The sequence below is a fragment of the Teleopsis dalmanni genome, chromosome X (genome assembly GCF_002237135.1).
Source record: "Teleopsis dalmanni isolate 2A chromosome X, ASM223713v2, whole genome shotgun sequence".
Classification (NCBI taxonomy): domain Eukaryota; kingdom Metazoa; phylum Arthropoda; class Insecta; order Diptera; family Diopsidae; genus Teleopsis; species Teleopsis dalmanni.
The window spans coordinates 52,928,767-52,939,688 of NC_051848.1; the positions used below are offsets into that span (position 1 = coordinate 52,928,767).

General features: G+C 31.9%; 2 protein-coding genes across 2 annotated transcripts; both read left to right on the forward strand.

Moving 5' to 3' along the window:
* Positions 1–1,424: 1,424 nt before the first annotated feature.
* Positions 1,425–3,008, forward strand: LOC119688420. Its single transcript, XM_038103100.1, has 3 exons — positions 1,425–1,614; positions 1,682–2,426; positions 2,891–3,008. The coding sequence occupies exons 1-3, from the start codon at positions 1,425–1,427 to the stop codon at positions 3,006–3,008; spliced, it is 1,053 nt and encodes a 350-aa protein (XP_037959028.1).
* Positions 3,009–6,351: 3,343 nt separating this feature from the next.
* On the forward strand, positions 6,352–10,617 carry LOC119688421 (glycoprotein-N-acetylgalactosamine 3-beta-galactosyltransferase 1-like). The gene is made up of 3 exons (XM_038103101.1): positions 6,352–6,418; positions 6,533–7,148; positions 10,512–10,617. Exons 1-3 carry the CDS (start codon positions 6,352–6,354, stop codon positions 10,615–10,617), a joined length of 789 nt encoding a protein of 262 aa, XP_037959029.1.
* The last annotated feature ends 305 nt before the right edge of the window (positions 10,618–10,922 follow it).

Consider the following 10,922-nt stretch of genomic DNA (forward strand, 5'->3'; position numbering starts at 1 on the left):
CTTTAAACATGAACTTTCACTGAAAACAAATCTATATTCTTGCCAACAGTCAGGCAGCAAGAATAGGAGTGCATGGACCTACACTCGACCTACCCTGTGGTATCTACTGCAACGCATGCCTACCAACTCTCGAAGAAAGGACACCAGAACACCTGTTGTGTCCATGTCCGGGGTTGATCAGAACTAGACTTCGGTTTTTGGGGGCCGGATTCTTTAACACACTCGGCTATATCTTCAGTATTGGCATTGGCTTTTATAAATGCTTCTGGCTGGTTTTAATTCGACCTTCTTTGTTCCTCCCTCTACTTCAACCAACTAACTAACTTTCTCATTGTGTAGTCTTTGCATTGTCACCTGATAGGCAGTCTTTGGAAAGTATCGTTATGAAACTTCGTTTTAATGTTGTACTAAAAACCGTTATAAATTTACACGCCTCTTTCAGTGGTATAAAGAGCTTTTATGACAAAGGTTTCTGCTTCCATTGTGTTATATCCAAATCTATGTACCAAAGTGGTGATATCGAATACTACCACTAAGGACCGTAATAGCTGATGCGAACTTCGTTTTGAAGCATACCACACCTGGTGCTTGATATAACTGGCCTTAAAAAATTATATTAATAATTACATATTATCTATATAATTTATTATTATTATATTATATTGATATTTTATTCTTGATCCATCCATGATGATGGATCATCCATGATTTTTAATAGTAGCAGAAGTAGATTTATTAGGCAAAATCAAATACCTTTTGTGCTTTTTCCTAGTTCAAGACTTAAAGATTTGTCCAATATTTTGCATTGTGGTGAATTAAAGCTTTTTATAATTCAGATGTTTAATAAACATATTCTGGAGCTGTGATATTACGGCTACAATTTCCATCGAAAAGATCGATTTAAAGTTTTATTGATATATTGCCTTGCAGTTATTTAAAACCTTTGCAAGAATGGATATATTGTTATAACAGGTTTTATCAATAAAAAACTTTGCTATTTGCCATTGTTTCCTTGTTTTCTTACTAAAGCAGTGACAAACTAATGAAGTACGAAAAAGTCTCAATTCATTAATAAAAATTTTAATTAGACAACACTTCATCAATTATATTTATGAATAATTCTGATGTGGCAACTCCCCACGTCACAATTTATGACGTTCCTTCGTCGTAATTTTGACGATTGAAACATTTGTTTTTGGGGTTTTTACATTTCTTAAGGTACAGTTAACGTTGTTGCCATAGCAACTCTTAATGTTCCAATATAAATCATTCCTTCGTCTTCATTTTGACAATTATACCATTCGTTTTTAGTGACTCAGGCTTAACGAAGATAAAAAAATCCACTGCTTCAATCAAACGCAAATATATATCAGTTAATTTAAAATATTAATAGTAAAACGGTTCAGATTTTATATATAGAAACTATGGATTTATTTTTTAACAACCAATGTAACTACAACGGTTGTGGTGAAAAGTTCGGTAGTCTGGCTGAATTGATTCAGCATGTAGAGCGTGTCCATATTGTAATGGATGACAGTAAAGAAGTCTCTGGAAGTGAAAGCATGGTACCCAAAATCAAAATATTGCCTAGCAATGTCCATGATGTGATTATGCGTAAGTGTACTGCTTTTCGTTTTTAATCTACTTTGAAATTTACATTTTTCTCTGATTTCATCTATAGGTTCTCCGGTTCATCGAATCAATCATGGATCACGCCGTCACCCATCAGTATCTCCACTAAACAACATTAATTGTGAACGTCCAATTCAGATGATGAATGCAACTGGTGCTGCATCCTCATTGCAGTCCATGTTGGCTAATGCTGATTCTGGTACTAGAGCAAGTGCTCCAACAACTTTTGTTAATCAAAGTAATTGTGAGCCTCCAATTCAGTTGTTGAGTGGAATTGGAAGTGATGGTTCTGCTTCGTCATTGCAGTTCGTGTTAGCACCTACTATTGTTATCAGTAGCGCAAATGCACCGTTTCAGGTACCAATGGCTTTCCCAAAAAGCAACAATTGCGTACCACCGTCTCAGTCTGCCGTTGCACAAGCAAAGCGCGGAGCAATTCCCAAAGCACGAATACAGTCAATGGGATTAGGTGGTAATCGTGATGCTGAATCATTTGAGAAGGATAACATTCCATCATCATCATCGGCGGTAAAGCGGAAAAATAACAGTTCTAAAATCTCATTCTCAAAGAAAAGAATCTCATCTATTAACCGTAATGTTGAGCCATCCATGGCAAAGTCAAATGATGTTCCAACACAACCAACCTCTATATCATCTCCTCCAAAACTTAACGAAAGTACCCATATTGCCTTAAGTGGTTTGACCCCGAAAGACATTGTCCAAAACTCGGTTCTAAGGGCAGATCACTCGCAATTAAAGCCATTTCCTTGTCCCATTCGTGGTTGCATAAAAAGGTATAAAACTTTGAACGGAATTAAGTATCACTCAGAATCTTATGAAAGGGAGTTGAAAAAAATTCGGTTGAGTATAAATCGGATTAATAACTACGGCTTGCAACAAACAACAACACCTTGGAGAGATCTCGAAGAAAAAATGGAACATGTAAAAATGTTTTTTTAGTTGACTTACGTTTGCGTTATTATGTATTATATATATAATAAGATATTGTAATATTGTTCAACTGAAGCTATGTTCGTTTAAGTAATTTTTCCTTCATTTTTTGAAAGTAATGTATATAAATAAATAGATTTTTTAAATAAAATTCAGTGAGCATTTGTATTTACAAATAAAAACTGATGCGATCAGATATTATGTATGGATTCTTTTTAATAGTGTTTGTCCGATAAAGGCTTGAAACTTATATGAAATATTAGTATCAGTCAATAAGTTTGTGTGATTTTGTTGAAAAACTTTGTAGGCAGTTTATGGATGATAACAGACAATGGATGATAGCACTATTACGATGCCTGATAGAAGAAAATTCTAATGAGGTAATTAATGTACCAGAACCAAATTCAGAAAAATGTCAGTTTTGAGTTACATAAAGTTTTCCCCAAAATTAATCGCACATTTTTCAAAAATACCAAAATTGAACCCACGTGAAAACATTTTTAAAAAACCCCTTCGTAATTGTTAGAAGTGATCAATGGATTGTAGGAAGTAGGGAGTTAATAAAACGAATGTTATCATCAATGGCTTTAATAAAAAATAAAAACAAAGAAACAAGTGCCTCCAGTTCAGTTGTTTAAGTAGTAGAACAGGTTTGATTGTCGTAGCACTCAGCATAGTTGCCTTAATCACTTAACCCTTTATTAGTCCGTTGTGAAATTACTTCTTAATACGGAACCTTTACCGTTTTTACTTATGAAATCATTTCAAAAAAGCTAAAAGCATAATTGCTTAGTAAACTTCCATTAGTGAATTTCGATCCATTAGCTCAAACATTAAACATGTGCAGTTATTTGCTTAACATCTGCTGATCTCTTCAGTTTAAGTGATATACTCCTATAAGGATAAGATTTACCACTCTTTCGTCTTAGTCTATGAAATTTGGAAGAATTTTGTTTTTTTACTTATTATTATAATTGTTATTATTATAACAATAGTTATATTTTCCAGGTCTTTTGCTTAATTTTAGTAATGGTTTTTAAATTTTTTTTTATCCATTTTGTCTTATGCATTCGTCTTGTCTATTTTTTTTTTTTGGTGCTGTTAGCTTGCAGAAAGATACATATTATATTATGTTTTGTACGTGTCATTGCACGCTTTCGCTTTCAAAATATAAATAGAAAGTAAAGAATTATATGAAATAAGAGAAGATAGTTTAACTTCACTTAGATTGTGATATATTTTGGTATAGACCGAAATGCGATAATTTTATTAAAAAATAATGCCTCTGCAAACAGAAAAAAATATAAAATATAATTAATTAATTGAATTACTCTAAAGCTGGTTTATGATTTCGTTCTAATATAAATACATCAAGTGAATTTGTTAATAAAACGCAATCACAGCAAATTAACAAACAAAAGTTAAGAAAAATGTGGGAACATAAAAGAAAAGTACGGCTTTGGATCAATTGGTTAAGGAGCGCTGACTCTGAGCTACAAATTTGGCAGGACACGAGTTCGATTCCTGGTACTTGCAGTCTCAAAAAATTATTTATGAATATTTAAATATAAGAAATAATTCGAAGACCACTAATGATGGGTATTTGGAAATACTCGAAACAGCTGTATGGTCAGCCAAAAATTTAATTAATTAAAACAATATAAAAATGAATTTTTGTTGTTGTACTTCAGGTTATTTAGGTTATGAATGCCATAGAGAATTGGAAATTATTTTCCAGTCTCTATCACAGATTAGGTAGCTTAAAAAAATGTACTACTACTCATATTCTTCCAGGAAAGAATTGGTTAGCGCTTTTACAGGGACCTGTACTGTTCCCAAAGAAAATTCGTAAAGAAAGCAATCAAAAAACAACATGTTCACACTTGAGAACTGTCTAGCCAAAACGGGATATAAAATATCATACTCTTCTTTTAATGCTTAAGAATAAAATATCAATCCTTATATGCGAGATAATATCACCGGATATTATCTCGCATGTCGACACACCTCAAGAATAGGTGATAGACTATTGGAGAAACTCCGGCGATGAAAAAAAACAAAAACACATATAAAACTGTCTAGACTATTACAAAAAAATTATTTCTGCTTAAGATTTTTACAAAATGTACATATCAATTATGTTTAAGTAATGCGGAAAAATTTTCATATCCATTCTATTACTATTTTGATAAGCCTTGATTTAAAAGTCGAGATACTGGAGATAAAAAAAATGGCTAAGAGATCTGAACTTTCTTAATTTAAAATTCGTTAAAACTAATTATCTCACCTTCTCTGCAAAAATAAAGAAATTGCACTAATTTAAAGTTCCAAGTTTGAAGTTATTATCCAGGAGTTGATGTATAACGCTGTGACTTTCTTACTTCAGAATACTAAGTTATTATTCTAAAGATGATGTATGAGAACATAATTTCTGCAATTTCATATTATAATGCATTATTCAATAACTGACGATATAGCTATCGTAGTTTCAAGTAATAAATTATTATTATTATTATTTTTATAAGGGATCGTGCACTACGACCAAAAAGATCTATTGTGCCCCTTACTCGGTTTAGAGTGTTTTTCCAAGTCCGATTTCTTTAATGAAAGACAGTATAAGGCCTATCTTTCCTTGAATCCTTGTGATCCATGAAATACCATCCTTGGTGTTTATTCCGCTTGTTCATTAGTGACGGGCACTCCCGTAGAGCACATGGTATGCTCTCTGTTCTCTACAGTATCTGCAGTCTGAGTTAGATTAAATTCCTGACTTCGATAGGTGATTATTCAATCTACAGTGACCGGTCAATAATCCCGTAACAATTCTTAGAAGTAATAAGTCATTAGTTAGAAATTTATGTATGACTTCATCTCTTTCAAAGCTTCATATAATAAGTTATTAATAAGTAGAAGATGTACCTTCTCTCGTTCCAAGTAATAAGTAAGTTATTATGCAAGAGTTGATGTATGACGCTGTGGCTTCCCTACTTCAAAGTAATTAGTTGTTATTTAAAACGTGATGTATAACTACACATTTTCCCCAGTTTTAAGTTATTAACCAGGAGTTGATGTATGACTCTCGGACTTCTCTAGTTGAGAGTTACAATGTATTTTTGAGAAGAAGTCAATCTTCTTTGAGTATTTTCTTGTTGCGGTATTTACTGCCAATGGCACCGATAGAAATGAATTGAATTTGCAGCACCATAACGCGAAAACTAAATAATAACAACGTTTCAAGTAACAAGTGGGATAGGCGCTAATTGAGAGAAACAATGTTTGCGTGACTGTCAAAAAACAGTGTTGCCCAACTGTTGCAAAAAATATTTATGAAGCACCTGTGAAGCTTTGCAGCAAATGTTGACTTTGTATTGTTTTAAGCTTTTTTTTCATGAGTTTGTTTACAACAATTGTTTAGAAAAACGCACCCAACATTAAAATGAAAATATTAATAAAAATTCAAAATAAAAAAAAGTATAAAAATTAAAAAAAAAAATACAGAAAAATTACAGAAAAAAACCGGTAGAACTTAGGAGCGCAGCGCCGCTTACTCATTAGCCCAACGGCTTCAGTGTGTACCGTCAACGCCAACAACAGCTGTTGACTTGTTGTTATTATAAATGTTTTGGTTGTTGATGCTGTGATTGTTGCTGAAGCTGTTGTTGCTGCTGTTGTTGTTTTTGTTGTTGTTAAAGTCTTCTTTAGCAAAGTCTAAGCGAGCATATTTCAGTCTTCGGTAGAAACTCAAACACAGTCTTCTGTAGACTAGCAATGGAAGCGCTTAAACGTTTAGGCCGAAATCGTGTGACGCGTTTAAATGAATTTGGCCTCACCAAAGGTTAGCATTATTAACGCCGTAGTCCTGGCGAAGTGAATTTGTTGACTTGTGTATCTAAGTGTTTATATCCTTTTTGACCAAATTTTTTTTTCTTTACGTTTAAATAAATTTCAGCAACAAATCGTCGTAACTATGCACATTTACACACTTTAATCGGTTTTGTGCTCGGTTTTTTGATGGCATTTGCCACTTTACTGTTCTATGACCGCCAGTTGCTATCATGCGAACAAATCGAGCATCACAGCATTTCCACAGAACATTTTTATGATTATTTTGTGAGCAGCGGCTTTGCCGTGAGCAGTAGTAGTAGTGGCGGTAGCAGTGGCAGTGAAAATCTCATCCGTGACAATGAATTTTTAATCACTTCAACACAGTCAACACAAGGTTCAGCAAGTACAGCAGCATCCGGTAGTGAAAATGTTATGGATTTTACTGAAATAGACCTGCATCAACATTTAGAGAGCGAGGTGCGCGTGCTGTGTATGGTGCTGACCTGCCCTAAGTACCACAGCAGCCGGGCGGCACATGTGAAGGCTACTTGGGGTCAACGTTGCACGAAACTAATATTCGTAAGTAGTGTTCCTGATGAGGAATTGGGTGTAGTGAATGTCATCGATGAAGAAGCGGATACTTATCATGATTTATGGAACAAAACGCGTGAAGGATTTCGTTATGTACACGAGCATTTTTTAGATGATTATGACTGGTTCCTAAAAGCGGATGACGATACGTGAGTGAGTTGAAAATTAAATGCTTTGTTATGTTATATAGATTATGGTTTTCTAATAGAAAATTAGGTTCTTATATATCAAGTGAGTTAGAATACGATATATAATAGCAACAGATGTGTAGAACGATTAAAATATAATGTCTTTTGATATGTTTAATAATCAAAATTCTATAATAATAAGTTTATTATTAAATATAGTTTTTTATTTCAAGTGAGTAAGAATAGGTTGTCTTAGAATAAATGTGCAGAGTGAACAGAATATATTGGTAGTGCAAAAAAAGTGAATATTACAAAATGAGTGATTAGTTTGCATACGATACTTGTTGTATTGAAATTATGAATAATACAAAAAAATAATATATTGTTTAGAGTGTATAAATATATTATATTTAATCCTTTAATTCATAGGATCGCAACAAATATCTTCCACTCGGTACGATTAGTAGCCAATGGCTTCAACTCTCCCCAGCTTTTCCGCATGTGTAACATTACTATGTCGATTTGCCTTCTCTAGGTGTGAGCAGGTCTGCCCCTTCTTCCGCTATCCATCGGGTTCCACTCAATCGCCATTTTTATGTTGTCACCAATCGGTCTACCCAAAGTGTGGCCGACCCATTCTCATTTGCGTTTTATGATTTCGTTTCTTATAGGAGTTTGTTGAGTTAAAGACCACAGACGTTCATTTGAAATTGTATTTGGCCAGAATTCTTTACCGATTATGCGTAATGATTAAGTTATAAAAACTTGTAGTGCATTGTCGCTGTTTGCCGCTGTAAAAATATAATTAACTTATAAGAATTCGAAAAACATCACAATTCAATCTGTCAATATTAATAAATCTTATCACATAAATGTTGACCATATTCATTTATATGACTAATATTTATCATTTTAATATTAATATGAATATAAAGCGTCTGAATTAAACTTAAAATATTCATAATGCTGTACCTTTTTATTTGATATAGAATTTTATTAAACTAAGAAAAAAAGAAATACTAGGTCTACATGGAGTTCGACATATAGATTCACTTTTTAAACTAAACTAACTAAACAAAAGAATTTTTTTTTTATTTTCGATTTTATATTATGGCCGACCATATTGATAGCAAGTTGCAGAAATAAGAATCTACAGATCCATATTCATTCAGAAAGAAAGCATTTTTTAACACATTAACATTCTGCTTTTTTTTTTATTGATAATCTATCCTAACCTATCCACGTGCAGATGTCTCGTAACTACTAGAAGTCACTGCACAGTCTGTATGGCATATAGAATGTTGTCTCTTAACCATCATCTATTAGCGCATGCCTTATGTGATAGTATAGATCTATGTTAAACTGCATATTCGTAACAAAATTCAGTAAAATCCCTTATCTCGTGAATATCAACATTTTCTTAGGACCTCTCTACTATCTGTTAACTAAACTTACTGACTTCATTTGTTAATAAATAACTCAATTAAAAGTAATTGGCATCATTCGAACATAACGTTTTGTTTGACCATCAATGACATCTAATACTTTTTGGAAGGCTTAAAACCTTCATTTTGAGTTCCCAGTTGTATATACATTGCATGCTTGTTTTTATTGGAGTTATATAAAATAGAATATATCTACATTCTATGTTGCCATAATCGCGTTTTCTACAAATTCGATTTTCTATTGGTGTGGGATCAATTATTTTCAATTCAATATTATTTTCAATATTCAATCAATTCAATATTCTTCCTTTAAACGATCGTAGTTCGTTTATATGTGCGCCTCTAACTAACCATATTAGGGTAGAATTATATTGGGTTGTTTTATGTTCGTTTTATGTCATCATAAGATATTTGTGACTTAATACCATATCATACTAAAAGTTCTCAATTAAAAACATTTTTGTTAATACCAATATTATTTGACCATTGACCATATTAACATTGGCTTTTCCTAGTATATTTCAATTTAAAAAGTTTTCGCTGCTCTACATAGATCTCTTTGTGCTGCTTGTTCGAGAATGAATATGACAAAATATATATTAGACACAGAAATAGATTATATAGAACATCAATTTACATCTACTAATAGTGTATAAGATCTCCGTTATTATTTAAATAAGATCTATTAATTGTTTTTTATTATTAATTAGTTTTTATAATTGCTCTTCCATCGATATCACTAACTATATCATAAAGCACCAAATTAAATGTTAAGGCAGAGGAGCCATCATCTTATGCCTGATAGGATATAGAATGGTTTAAATAGTGTGAATGGTATAATTCCTAACTGTTTACAATCAATTCTCAATTTAATCGAATGGGTGATGTAATCCCTTTCTATTTGATAAGAATACAATTCAATTTGTGACACTTTCCGAAGTGGTGTGTTGTCATAAATTCTCCTCGATTCAGAACTGTTCTATTTTGCTCAATATCTCATTGACAGTTTCTGTGAATTTCCTTCGAATATTATTTTGTATTACTTAATATTATATGTTTTCAATCAAGTAAATTAAGTAAATCTTTTTTCGTTTTCTTAAAAACTCGACTAATATTTTTTGAAGAACTGAATATTATCTCTGAAAGATCTATCACTTAAAATTTTCTAATGTTGCACACAAACAAGTAATGTGTATCATTACTAATTACTTTTTAAGATTCTGATCTGGTATTGTTACTAATTTATCGGTCTATACTTAGTCTATTTCAGTGAGATTTACCCACCTACATAAGTAGTGAATATACGTTTATTGATAATTACTGGCCTTTTGCTTACCATTTTTTTGGGTATGAGTATTATAAGACGACAAGCGGGACGTTCTTCCAGTAAAGTTCATACCTGCTATCTTTGTATTACTAAATATATAACAAATTCAATATATCTTTTTCCTACGAATTTGAACAACTCTTCTATTGTTGTTTATAGAACACCCTTCCTTTTTCAGCTTTTGATATTCTTTAAAAATTTTACCGCATGAAGACTCTTCTTAAGAGTTTACTACAGCATAAATAATCTCCACCATCAAGTCTTTAAAGATTCAGCATTCTCTTTTCATCATTGATTTGCAATAGTTTCAAATAGGAAACAGAAATCTGAACAAAGCATACATCAATAACCAGTCAATCTGTCAAATGTCATATGTCAAATAAAAAAGAATTGCCAGGCGTAACTAAACGTTTTAAAATTATGATAAAAAAAACTGAGTAAAAAAAAAACTGAAAACTGAAAAACACAAACATAAATTATTTTAATTTAAATTTGGTTTTTACAGTATTTTTTATCATTTACTGACTTTTACTACATTTACCAATCCATTTAAATTTCTAGAAGATTTTTTAAAAGAATGCTGCCACATTTTAAAATATTATTTTCTTTCAGTTATGTTATCATGGAAAATTTGCGATACATGCTCTATGCTTATAGCCCTGATATGCCCATTTACTTTGGCTACAAGCTCATCCGATACAAACTTGTAAGTATTTAAGTATTATCTAAGATTTGGTATGTTATTTTTTAGCTAGTATCTTAGCAAAAGAACAGCATTATACTGTTTTTAGAAATACTATGCATTATTGTCATCTCTTTCATCTACACCGTTGTTTTTCTTTATTTTTTTGGATTAGATTAAGTGTAGTTATCCTCAAAGTAGTAAAAGTACATTGTGCGAATCAGAATGTTTTATTAATTTCTAATCGTCTACAAAATACCAAAACACCAACCTAGTTCGCAGTAAATGTTATAGTCACATCCATAAAGTAGATTACATACAACTTCTTCTATTATAATAAT